General features: G+C 51.1%; 1 protein-coding gene across 7 annotated transcripts in view; it reads right to left on the bottom strand.

Annotated features, from left to right (window-relative positions):
* NFATC2 (nuclear factor of activated T-cells 2) overlaps window positions 1-13,529 on the bottom strand; it is a 163,804-nt gene that overhangs the window by 69,216 nt on the left and 81,059 nt on the right. For all 7 annotated transcript variants that reach the window (XM_013985461.2, XM_005673013.3, XM_021077200.1 and 4 more), the window contains exons 4-5: window positions 10,393-10,595; window positions 9,000-9,172 (exon numbers count right to left, since the gene is read on the bottom strand). In XM_013985461.2, the coding sequence (XP_013840915.1) occupies window positions 9,000-9,172; window positions 10,393-10,595 (376 nt within the window). The remainder of the gene's footprint in view (window positions 1-8,999; window positions 9,173-10,392; window positions 10,596-13,529) is intronic.

The following is a 13,529-nucleotide window of genomic DNA, read 5'->3' on the forward strand; positions in this document are numbered from 1 at the left end:
GCTCGGGGCTCCTAGGTTTTATGAGCTCTGAATCACCGGGGCGCTGTTGGTTTAGCCTGCGCCGGTGTTTATTTTCACTAGCGACGGTGGCTGATGGCGAGCAGAGCCCGGTGGCAAAGGGAAATTCACACCTCGAGGGGGTCCTCCAGGTCAGCCTGGAGAGGGGACATTACCGCCCACCTGTCTGCCACATGCCTGTCATGGGGCGCCTGGCCGAGAACCACGATCTCCCCAAGAACCTCAGGACGGAGGCGGGAGGGGCCGGTTGGGCGAACTGGGCTGTGCAGAGTGGGTGGGTTTCGCTAATAATAGCGGATCGTTAGAGCGGCCACAGAGAGCGCCTTGGACTCCAGCACTGCCAGTGCACACTAGTGCTGACATGACAGAACTCACATGTGAGAGGCAATTGATGGTCACGGGTCAAAGGATGCTGCCACATGACTGGCTGCATTTGAAGCCCAGCTCAGTGAGACCTAGCTCTGGGGCCTTGGGCAAGTCACTTGCTCTCTTTGCGCCTGTGTTTTCTCACCTAGAGAATGGGACTTAGTCGTGCTCAAACTCGGAAGGCTGGCTGCAGAGTTACTGAGCTAATGCACCAGGAAGCGTGCGGCACCTCAGCAGGGCTCCGGGCAGGTGGGTTGTGTTTATTTTTATTGCTAAACCTCATGAGACCACAAGGCAGGAGTTATTTCCATTTTGAAATGGAGGGCGCTGAGTTTCCCAGAGGAGAAGTCACGTGCTCACAGCCACCTAAGGCGGACAGGCTGAACTTGAACCCAGACTGTGGGATTCCCCTACCCAGAGGGGCCCCTTTTGAGTAACACAGGGAAGGACCCAGGGAAAGCCTCCAGCCAGCCTGGGGAAGGAGGGGCCCTCCCGTCCGTCTCGCTCTGGCCCATGCACCGACCACCCCTGGCCGCCGCGCCCCGGCTGCTGTAACCCTTCTTGTCTGCACACCGGGCCCCTGTCCTTGGCTGTGAGCCTGGCCGGGCTGAGCCTGGCTTGGCCCAGAGTGTGGTGCTGACTCAGGCCTTGCCCCCGGGGGGGGGGCGGGGGGGTGTGTGTGAGCAGGGCCAGCAGACTGGCCCCTGAGGCCCCCTCAGCCCCCTACCCTGGCCACAGCTGGGTCTTCCTGGGGAAGAGGGAGGGTGGGACAGAAGAACCCAATTCTCCCTGAGAATGGGCTTCCCGTCTGTAAGGGACCTGTCCGCATTCGCAGCACAGGCGCGGGGTGGGGTGTGTGCGGAACCAGGGCCCACAGTGCTTGAGGCCACCTTCTCTCTCTGGACCCCACGGAAAATGGAGCAGTGACAGCAGCCCTGCAAGACTGCAAGCCCCTCCCGTCCAATCCGCGCAGTCTGGAGCCGCAGGAAGATAATTACGGTACCTCTCCGATGGACTAGCCCCTCAAAAGCCTCCAGCAAACAAGGCCCCTCCAGGGATCTCCTCTAACTAATGAGCTCCCAGGTCACTGGGGGGCCAGGCAGCCTGGACAGAGAAGAGGACGTGGGTTTAATGCCCAGCTCTGGCCCTTCCCTTGTCAGCAACGTGACTAGCAAAGCATTCAGTCCTTCTGAAGTTCAACCTGCTAGACAGAAGCCCAGAGTCTTTAGGATACGTCTTGAGGTTTTGAGGAGGATAAAAGCGAGTGACATGACAGCGGGCGGCACCCAGTAGCTCTTCGATAAAGGGCATTTGGCCGTCACCACTGCCGCAGAACCAGCTCAGTCACAGGCCATGATCACATGGCTGGGACCAGATCCATCAGAAGAGAAGCCACCCCAATCCTGGGCTCCCCCAAATCCAGCTTTCCTATAACTGCCAACCCACAGCACTGGTCAGATAATCATCTAAGCTCTTTCTTAGCAGCAGGGCACGCTGCTTGCTGCCAGCTGACCTGAAACAATCAGTGTTTGTAAAACTCCCACACAGACCTCCTGCTGCCTGGGCTGGGAGCTCTCGGCTGTGACAGAGTGGCAGCCAGAGGTATGTGACATGTGCTTTGCAGGGCTACAAGGAGGCCCATGGGTGGGAAAGGATGAGACACACCACAAGAGAGGTACTGAGGTGATTCTACTGCACCGACGTGGGTACCAAGACCTTCCCCATTTTACAGAGGAGAAAACTGAGGCCCAGCACGCTCAGTCACGTCCCTGGGACTAAAGAGCTCGTAAGTGGCAGAGGCAGGAAGGTGAACCCAGGCCCCCAGTCCTAACCGTCACTCGAACCTGCTGCTTTCCATCATGTCAGTTTCTGAGATTTCTCAAGTGCAGTCCCTTGCTTCCTGCCTAAAAGCCACCTTGGAGAGCAAGGGCTGACAAAGGCTGGCTTACTTGCCCTCTGCCAGGTGCCCAAATTTCACCCAAGATTTAGCCCTACAGCATCTCGAGAAAAACAATCCACAGCTGAGCGGTGCGAGGGCGCCTCAGCCTCTAAGGGTCCCTGAGCTGGTCTCTCTGCAGTTTATAGGAGATGATGTCACCCGCTGGGGTTCTGGTTCAAATGAACCTGTCACTGGTGAGGGGGCTCAACCTTGGTGTCCGGCAGGCTGGGGATGTCACAGCTGGCATGACCCTTTCCTCGCTGTGTGACCACAGGCAATTAGTTGAATGTCTCTATGCTTCAGTTTGCCCATCTATAAAATGGGAACAGATGCTGAGTCCATGGTGTTCTTACGATGACTCAGCAGCCACAGAGAAAGTGACAGATAATTGCTCCTTTTCCTTCACCTCGTCCCAGCCTGTCCCCTCATCTCCTTTCTTCCTTCCTTTGGTCTTCAAGTATTTATTAGCATCACTCTGTGCCAGACACTGTGCCAAATGAATTTCAAAATATAAATCACAACATGCCAGGCCCTTACCTAGAACTGAAAGCTTCCTATTTCCCTTAGAATAAAAGCCAAAGTCTCCAGCTTCCTCTCAGACCTCATCCCCGACACCTCTCCCCGCCCCGTCACTCTGCGCAGCCTCCTTGGCTGCCTTTCCGCTGCCTGAAGACAGCAAGCTTATCCCTGCCTCAGGGCCTTTGCACGTGCCCTACCCTCCGGCTGGGCCACCCTCCCCTGTCACTCAGGTCCAGGTTAACATGCCATCTCTTCAGGGAGCTCTTCCCTGAGCAGCAGGACCAAGGCTGCTGCTCCCCCAGCCCCCAGTCACCAACACACGGTCCTTGTGACTTTCATCACGACACCTGGCTCTGTTTGAAACGAGGTCTTTGCCTGCTTGGTGACTGTGGGTTTTCCTCACTGGAACGTGACCTCCATGATGGCCAGGACTTTGGTTCACCGCTGAATCCCCAGTTCCTCACCTCCAAAATGCACGCCAAATAGATTTGCAATTGAAAGAATGAACGCGAAGGAGCCTGGGAACCTCCATATGCCGTGGGTGCGGCCCAAAAAAGACCAAAAAAAAAAAAAAAAAAAAGTTTCTGAAAGAGAAGATCTCTGCTACCTTCAGATAGGTGGCAAATTCTTGTGGGAATGTAAAGAGAAATAGCCCCAAAAGAAAAGAAAAGAATAAACTCCATCCAAATAAAATACTGATGCTCATAATAAAAAATTGGGAACATAACCAGGCAAGACACAGACTGGCAGAAAATAGTCATGATACATAAATCTGACAATGGATTCGTATCCACAGGCATAAAGAACCACTGCATAGAAATACGAGTAACTCAATAGAAAACAGGCAAAATCTTTGAACACTTCACCTGAGAAGACATATGTCAGCCAATAAGCATAGAGGTTAGGGCTCAGCATCATTAGTCTGCAGGGAAATGCAAATTATGGGTTACACACAATGAGATACAATTTTACACCCACTAGAATGGCTACAATTAAAAAGACTGACAAACGAGTTCCCTTGTGATGCAGTGGGTTAAGGATCTGGTGTCATCACTACAGCTTGGGTCACTGCTGTGGTGGCCCAGGAACTTGTACAAGCCATGGCTGCAACCAAATAAATTAATTAACTAAAGAAATAATAAAAGGACTGACAAAGCCAAATACTGGTGAGTATGTGGCGTGAGTAGGATTCTCATTCACTTTTTTTTTTCTTTTTAGGGCTTCCCTGCCTCGTATGGAGGTTCCCAGGCTCGGGGTCGAATAAGAGCTGTAGCCACTGGTCTACACCACAGCCAGAGCAATGCCAGATCTGAGCTGCATCTGTGACCTACACCACAGCTCATGGCAACGCGGGCTCCTTAACCCACCAAGCAAGGCCAGGGATAGAACCCGGATCTTCATGGATACTAGTTGGGTTTTTAACCCCCTGAGTAATAACAGGAACTCCTTATCTGCTCTTCACAGAGTGTAAAATGATTCAGAAAATACACAAATCAGAACATGTATTTTCCCCAGCGAACGCATCCGTGCTGTATTATTCCCCACCATGAAGTTCTAGAACAGGGAAAGAAAGCTCATCTCTGGTGACAGAAAGCAGCCCAGGGCTTGCCTGTGGGGGGGGGGGGCTGGGGCGGGGGCACCACTCGAGGGCCACACGGACTCTCAGGACTCAAGGAAAACACCCCGAAACGTCTTCTGCTGCTCACAAGGGCGCAGGCAACTGTCCAAGCAGCGGAACGGAAGACTTGCCGTCTAATTTACTCTGCCTGCATCACACTTCAGTAAAATACATTTATGTCACGAAGGGGGTGAGACTGACAAGAGCACGTGAGAAATTCCATGGTTGAGTCCACACCTCATACCCGCGCCCCCACTTCCTGCAAAACGAGCAAAGTGAATTTACACTCCATGCCCCGAGCAGGCCTGGCTCGGTGGCAAATTGCTCGAGGTGGTTCCTGAAATGTGATGAGCAGAGGGGCCCCTCGCAGGGCAGGGAGAAAACCCACAGGAGGGTCTCGCTGGACACGTCCGTTCCAGCTCATCGCTGCCCTCCTCTCCCGCTGCACAGCCTGCGGAGGCTGGTTTTCACGCTGTCATTTTTTTCAGCAGAAGTTCTAGAGACAGTTGCTATGTGCCAGGCCCTAACTAACACCCGCTGGTCCCTAACCTTCCCTGAGACAGGCTGACAAGCAAGGTGGGTGGTCAGGGCACAGGGAGAGGCACATGCAGCTAAGACCGGGAACCGGTGCTCTGGGTGGAGGTGACAGCAGAGGCAAAGCCTAGGAATCAGAGGCAGATCGGACCGGGGAACTGAGGGCCAGAGAGGGGAGTGCAGTCGAGAAATGCAGCCATGGGGAGCAGGGCAGTGGGTAGAAGAGCACCCCCACCAAGACTTCTCGTCCACCCAGAACCTCAGGTGACCTCACTCACAATCGGGGTCTTCGGCGACATAAATAAGGATGCGGATAGTCACCCTGGATGAGAATGCGCCCTACAGGCAGGGGGAGTGTCCTGAGAAGAGACCCCAAGGACACACAGAGGAGGCCCCGGGGTGATGGGGACAGAGATTGCAGCGTTGCATCTCCAAGCCAAGGAACGCTGGGGATCAACGGCCACCCCCAGAGGCCAGGAGAGAGGCTGCAACAGAGCCTCCAGAGCGAACTAAGCCGACACCTGCCTCCAGATCAGAGAGAACCCGTTGCCGTTGCTGTAAGGTTCCCAGGTGGGGGCTGGTTATGCCAGCCCTGGAAAACTCGTGCAAGGACGCCAGGGCTCCACCACCACAGGGAACTTGGTGTTGAACTTGGAGTGGACGCTGAGCACTCTGGGGAAAGGAGAACTGTCCCGTTTCAAGGGGGCTGCCTGAAACTGCCACTGTGTGGACGTTTCTTGTTGGGCAAGATGAGGGCGCTGCCTTCCAGCCTCTCCCATGTGCTCGGACAAGTGGGAGGCAGTGATCTGCCTGGAGCAGGGCAGGTGTGGCGGCCTCTAGAGCTGGGCTACTGCAGAAGATTCGAAATAATCTCTGCCGAGATTAAGGGAGGGAACTCAGAGTAGCTCCGTGGCAACACTGAAGAAATAGTGGAAACAGAAGCCCAGGAGTCTTGACCCCTGGCACACCGGCTTGTAAATAAACATAAGGAATCTGCATTTCCAGCAAGTAACTCCCTTTCCAAGAGGGAGCTCCAGCAGCTTGTGCAAGATTTTTCTACTAGATTCTAAGAATTCTCCCTTGATCTCTGAGGCATCGCATGAAAGATGCTTCCAAGGTAAATAAGTTAGCCTTGGAAATAAGTACCAGCCCAACGAGTGTTTTTCTCACCCACTCACCTTCCCCCATGGGTATACCCTAAGTCACTTAGTCCAACAACTATTTGTCATACGCACACCGTGTCAATGCATATTAGAGACTAATTTGTTTCTGGACTATTTCCCTAAGGACCACACAAACAGTAAGTCCATCAGTCCATAAATATTTACAGAACAGCCAGGCACTGATCCAGGAAAAGAGAACAAAGAAGGAGATTAAAATGACAGAAGCATCTGTCTTCCCTCTGTGAGAGGGAAAGTGGCCCTTTGGCAGCTCGGCTTGGTACTGCAAGAAGGGCTGGTGGCATAGAAACCAAAAGAAGGTGTTTCACAGAACTGGAAGGCTGCAGACCCTGTCCGTGCTACCTACCAAGTAAAAATGAGTGAATCACTTTACCGAGAACGTCTCGGTTTCCTTATCTGTCAGAGCACAGCAGTTGAATCAGCCAAACACTTTTTTAAAAGAATCCAAAAAAAAAAAAGAAAAAGAAAAAACCCACTCTGTTCAATGTGCCAACAACTTTATAACGCCCGGAGGATCTTGCTGGTGAGGCACGCAGTTCAGTGATGATCCCTAGTCTCAGACCAACGTGAGCTAAGGTGACTTGAGGGACCCAAAGATGGGGAGGAAGTGCGGATGGTCCCCCCCCGAGGCCTCCTGCACCCCACCTGACTCCAAACCGCAGCCCCATCCTGGAGACTGAGTCATTTGCCAGAAAGAAGAGACCGTATCTTCTCAAAATCCCCCAAATCACGGAGGAAGAGCCTGAGGCTCCTTCCCCAAACATCTTGAGATGCTCAAAACCAAGGCCAGGGCGGGGCAGCCACCACGACTAGCACTTGGGGGCCAGGGTGGGGTCTGCTGGGTAGAGGAGGGGAATTCCAGTGTTTCTGAGCTGATGTTTTCTCAAACCCTCGGGTGCCCTCGCTGTCTGCCACTGGGTCCTCTGCCTCCACCACCAGAGCACAACCTCACCACCACACCGGCCTGATCCGCATCCTGACTCACCAGCTGGAAGACATCACAGGCTTCCTTCATCCTTTTCCAAAGACCAACCAAGACCCAAGATCTGACTTCTCTCCCCACAAGGGTCCGCCCTCTGCCCCTGCTGGCTGAGCGCCAGCCTTCCTGAACCCTCTCTGCCTAAAATACTCACCCTTTCCCTCTCCTCATTAGTGTCTGATGAAGGTACCTCTGATGAATCCGAGCCACATACAGTTCCCAGCTGATCCACAGAGTATTTTTGAATTTGTTCCCACTTTTTAAAAATCAGGAGATGATTGGTTCATCTTGAAAAATCAGTAGATTTGGAATTCCCTTCATGGCACAGCGGAAACAAATCTGACTAGAATCCATGAGGATGCGGGTTTGATCCCTGGCCTCGCTCAGTGGATTAAGGATCTGGGGTTGCTGGGAGCTGTGGTGTAGGTTGCAGACATGGCTCGGATCCTGCGTTGCTGTGGCTGTGGTGTAGGCCGGCAGCTGCAGCTCTGATTAGACTCCTAGCCTGGGAACTTCCATATGCCGTGAGTGCAGCCCTAAAAAGAGAAAGAAGGAAGGAAGGAAGGAGAGGGAAGAAGGAAGGAAAGAAAGAGAGAGAGAGAGAGAGAGAGAAGAGGAAAGGAAAGGAAAGGAAAGAAGGTTTGGCCACACTGGGTCTACACTGCCACACAGAAACACTGGCTGCATTTGAGTAACTGCCTCCCAGTCTCGTCTCCACCACCTCCTGCTGCTGCCTGCCTACCCATTTCACTCATATCCACGACCTCCCTAAGTGTCCAGTATAAAAGGGGGGGGGACCTGAAACGAAACTGCATATGATATATGATCTTAACAACATGAAAAAAATCCTTAGAGGAAAGAGACTCAATATTAACAGCTTTTGTTTCTGAAGCAATGCTTACTTCTTTCCTTCTTTATGCCTTTAAAACTGACTTCTGAACTCTCAAAAGCTGAACAGACCATCAGCTTTGTCATGTCGCACTGCAAGATCCCACAACAAACTTGCCCAAACTCCCTAAGAGTGAGCAAAGCAGCTTCTTTTGAAGCCTGGGAGAGCCGAGCAAGGTCTCTGCTCAGAGCCCTTCCAAATGCCTCTCCGTACGACTCTGAAAATCTTCGGCATCTTTGTTTGGGTATCTTTATCTCCACCAGCTCATCATCTTGGTGAGGACAAAGGAAACATCCTGCTCACCTGCAGCCCCGCAGCCCCGCACCCGACACTGAGCGGATTCTCAATAAACACCCTGGGGTGGGCTGGGGGTGATGGGGACGCGTGGGTCCTGCATGCCAAAGCTCCTGTTCAAATCCCAGCCCTGCTGGGACAAATTACCCAACCCTTCACCTCTCTCCTGCCTCTTCTGTAAAAGGGGCATCATGACATGAGCGATTGCCAAGGGCTGCTGAATGGTTAATGAGCACTTAGCCCAGTGACTGGTGGAGTCACAGTTCTGTAAACAAGGGCCACCACGACAGTATGATTATTCTATTGAAAGAAGAGAGGAGAAAATAAAAGAAGGACCTGAAATACCGTGAGCTCAACGCAACTCCATCTACCCTGTTTGAGACCAACACAGCATTTACACATGTCAAACCTCCTCAGCTAAGCTGTAGGCTACTTATTAGCCACATTATTTTTTACATTAAACCCTCCACAGGTAAAATGAAGCAGAGTGAAACCCTTAAATGTGCTCTGGCCCTGGCCTCTCTGGTCAGCTTGGGCTCGCTATTGATCTCTGGGGGTCCTGCCCATTCTTGCTGGGTGCTTTGCCCAGGCTACCTCGCCCAGGCTAGAAGGTCACGTTGGGTGCACCTGCCAAGACGGACGGCGCCCAGAAGCCAACTTACAGCACTCAATGGGGTTAGAGGCCGTCTGCAGAGAGATGATCCTTCCGCTGGCCTCTGGAATGTGCACCCGGAAAACCAGCCTCACGCGCGTGTTCTTTCTCCCGATGTCGGTCTCGCCTTTCCGCAGCTCGATGTCCGCGTTCCTCAGCTTCAGGATCCCCGCGCAGTCGATGCTGCCAGAAAGCGGGGGACCCATTTACACCCCACCATCTCGGGGAACCGGAAAGGTCAGCCACAGGACCGGCCCAGTCAGAGGACCGACATAATTCCACCGCCAGCCCTGCGCCGGAGAGGGGGTGGGGGGACTGCAATTCCCTGAGACAAATATTTCAGCCAGGAATTTAGACTAAGATCGGGGGAAACACTTACCAAGTAATTAGCAAAAGTCCCCAGTGTCAAGTACTTCCCTAGGGAGATTCTGCCTGCCAACTGTTCTACTCTCAAAAATATCTGAGGCATTCCTGCTGTGACTGCAGCGGCTCGGGTCACTACAGAGGCGCAAGTTCAATTCCTGGCCCAGTGCAGCTGGGTTAAGGATCTAGTGTTACCACAGCTGCAGCACAGGTCACAGCAGCAGCTGAGATTCAGTCCCTGGCCTGGGAACTTCCATATGCTCCGGGTCTGGCCATTAAAAAAAGGGGGCGGGGGGTATCTGAAAACCTCAAATACACAACTGGTGAAAATTTGATTATGGACTATTCAATAGTAAGAGTGGTGTATGGACACAAAGTACCTTCCACTGGATCAGTGTGCCATGGTCACGTGAGAGCATGCTTATTCGCAGGAAGTGCACGCTTAAGAGTGTGACAGTAAAAAGGTATGATGTTTGCCATTAACTCTCAAACAGTTCAGGGACAAATGGAGAGAGAGGGACGCAGAGTAACACAGCAAATGTGAAATTTGGTAGCAATTGGTCAATCTGAGCAGACAGTACAACGGGAGCCCTTGGCATGTTTCTCGCAGTTCTCACGTTCGAGATCATTCTCTAATCATGTTTTTTAAACGCCAATACGTGGGTGCAAGGTTTCCCACACTTTAGCCACAGCCATATTAGCTCTGGGAGGTTAGATCTATCTAACCTAATCATCATTACCTAATAATTTTCGTTGAGTCAAAATTTTAAATGTAAATAAATCTGGCCTCATCCCAAGCAAAGTAATCCGAAGCTTCCTAAGAATTCTTTCTCTCAATGCACTTGAAAAAAAAGCTAGGTCTAGGACTTTCAAAATAGAAGCTTTAAAAGCCAGAACTCTCTATGGGTCCATCACAGATTGGGAACTATCATCCACAGCTGCTTCCATCCGTGTCACAGAGTCCCCTCTCCCAAAGCCCTGCCACGTGGCCCCCCTCACTTCCCCACGAAGACCCACGGCCCTCGGCCCCCAGCCCTTACGTGGCCCTCATGTTGTTTTTTGGCTCCAGCGGAATCTCCAGGACTTTGGTGTTGCCCACGATCTTCTCATAGCTGGTGGTGGTGACAGTTTTCCCCGTGATCCGGTGCACTTGATAGAAGGCGTGGGGCTTAAGGATCCGCTCGTCGGCCGTCCCGATGAAGATCTGAAGCCCCAGGGGCTTGTTTTCCATGTAGCCATGGAGCTGGGGGGGGAGAAGAGAAAACAGAATTATTGAAGGGTATGGTGGCTATTGTCCAACACACACAAAATATCAGAGATGCTCATGGGGTAGCAGAAAAAACACAGGTCTGACTGCTGCATTGTCTAGAGGCATGGACAGCTGGGAGCAACTGTGATGCCCAGCCAGAGGGGACTGCTCGGATAAATACAGGGATCCTCTCTAAAATGGGATATTAAGCAGCCATGAGCCATGAGCTCTACAGTAGACAGAACTGCACTTCTGGAGAAACACCCAGAAACTATGGTTGTTGGGGGTGGCGTGGCAGGGATGAGAGTGAGGATAAGAGATTGGAACAGGCAATTAACAGAAAAACGAATGATGATTAGCACAGAAGAGATGTTCAATCTGACTTGTGAACAGAAAAATACAAATTAAATAACCATGGGATACCATTTTTCTCCCATTAGGTGGACACCCATGTAGATATTTAAAAATATCAAGTGTTTGGGAAGCTATAAGGACACTTACAGCCACTCTCCCACAGTCAAAAGAAACATAAATTGGTATAATTATTTTAAAGCATATTGAAGTAGCAGCTATTAAAAGTACATATTCCCGAGTTCCCGTCGTGGCTCAATGGAAAACGAATCTGACTAGCATTCACGAGGACACAGGTTGGATCCCTGGCCTCGCTCAGAGGGTTAAGGATCCGGCGTTGCCATGAGCTGTGGTGTACGTCACAGATGTTGTTCAGATCTGGCTGTGGCTGTGGCGTAGGTCAGTGGCTCCAGCTCCAATTGGACCCCTAGCCTGGGAACCTCCATATGCCATGGGTGTGGCCTTGGAAAAAAAAAAGTACACATTCCCTATGAACTAATACATCCACTTGTTGGTATGTACCCTGGATGAAATGTAGTGTATGCAGGAAATATGCACCAAAATGTTTGCTGAAACAAACGGAATAATGAAAGAAGAGTTTTCCCTGATTGTGCTTATGAGTGATGATATGACACGTCCAGATCAGGAAAGACTACAACAGGAAAAGAAGGAATTCATGGGAAGACCCATGAATTCACCCGGGAAGATCTAAACACAGTGTTGAGAGAGCAAAGCAATTTGTAGGACAATATGGATGGCAGAATACAGCCTCTTTTTTTTTTTTAAATGCTAAATGTTTGTAATCCATTCATTTACACTCACAGGAATGCAAGACAAAAAGGTGTGGAAGGATGCACTCCAGACAGACCACACTGCCCTCATTTCTAGGGATGGAGGAGGAGATCAAGTTGAGAAGGTGGTCAACCAGGACTTGAACTCACAAAGTTAGAAGAAGAAGCTATGTGGGGAAAGAATTTGCAAGAGAATGGATGTGTGTATATGCATAACTGAATCACTCTGTTGACAGCAGAACTTAACACAACCTTGTAAAAACCCTAAGTTTTTCAAAGTCTGTGAGTCAGTATCTGTTCTGCAAAGAAGGAGACAGTTTGCGGGGTGGGGGGAATGTGCTGGGGGTGTGGGATGGAAATCCTATAACATTGGATTGTGATGATCATTGTACAACTAGAAATGTAATAAATTCACTGAGCAATTAAAAAATTAAGTTTTGTTGAAGTATTAAAAAAACACAATCTTGTAAATCAACGGTATCTCAATAAAACATTAAAAATGAAAAAACTTAAAGAACGGTCTAACCAAGATGTCAGATCATTAAGAGTATTTTTGATGTAAAAAAAAACCTAGAAGCAGAAGAGCTGCGTGGCAACTTGTGAAATTTAACACTGGTTTTGAAAACTATACATAAGAAAAGAAAAAAAAAAGGGTGTTGAGCTGAAAGATGGGTTTCTGCCTTGCCACTCCCAGCTGAGAAATGCTTGACAAAGCATGTAATCCCTCTGCGTGTCCCTGCTCCTTGGTGGTGGTAGTGGTGGCGGGCGGGCATGACAAGTGACAACTCGGTGAGATCGCATCCGTCCACAGAATTCTACAAAATTTCAGCAGGATCTAGTCAACTGCCAAAACCCCAAGACCCCAGGATGATAGACAACTTCACAGGGTCTAGAATTGCACCGTCCAACACGGTAAATACCACAACTAAACTGACAGTTTAGTTTCTCCGTCACGCGCGCCACACATTTCAAATGCTCGGTAGCCACCACTGGCTGGTGGCTACTGGAACGGATGGATGGCACAGTTCTGGACATGGCCATCCTCGAGAAGAGTTCTCCAGGACAGCGCCGGTCCAGAGCGATGGCATCCTCGCGAGCCCTCCCAAGTGCTACGCCGAGAGGCAGGCAAGCTAAGGGTGGGGCAGAGCCAGATGGCAGCCTTCTTCATCACCCGCCGGGCTGCCACCCACAAAATTTACATACGTGTCTGATACACACCCGAGAGGCACCCTCGGGCAGAGGTGGCAATGAAGTCGGTCTCTTACCCTCCCCCCATGCAAATTGAAGAGTAGGGCGCTGTTCGTGACCAAAAATCAAAGAAGAAGGGCAGCACTGAAAAGAGATTTTGTCTTTGTTGTTCTGGCTCTGCATTTGGACCCAAGGTCACTACCTTTCCTCGAGTCCTCTCCTGGATCCATCAGGAGCCGGTAAACACAGTTATCACACAGCAGCAAGGAGGAGAGTAGAGAAGAGACAGTGAGCTGAAGGGCGCGCAGTTCCTCCCGCCTCCCTGGGACCGGAGAGCAGAAATTGCGGGCTGTGTGGACTCAGAGGAAACAGCCAGAGAACACCTGGAGATAAAATCTGTCACGTCCCCCAGGCTCCACCTGCGTCCGGCCACCTCTGTCCCCTCGCCTGATGGCACGCTAGCCCAAGCCACCACTGCCTCTCCCTGGAATGACCGGCCCTGCTCCCTCACTGACCTCTTGCTGGTCTTTAACGGAACAGTCCACTCATCTTTAACAAATGCAAATCAGACCCAGATGTTCCCCTGCTAACAACCCTC

Source organism: Sus scrofa, chromosome 17 (genome assembly GCF_000003025.6).
Source record: "Sus scrofa isolate TJ Tabasco breed Duroc chromosome 17, Sscrofa11.1, whole genome shotgun sequence".
Taxonomy (NCBI): domain Eukaryota; kingdom Metazoa; phylum Chordata; class Mammalia; order Artiodactyla; family Suidae; genus Sus; species Sus scrofa.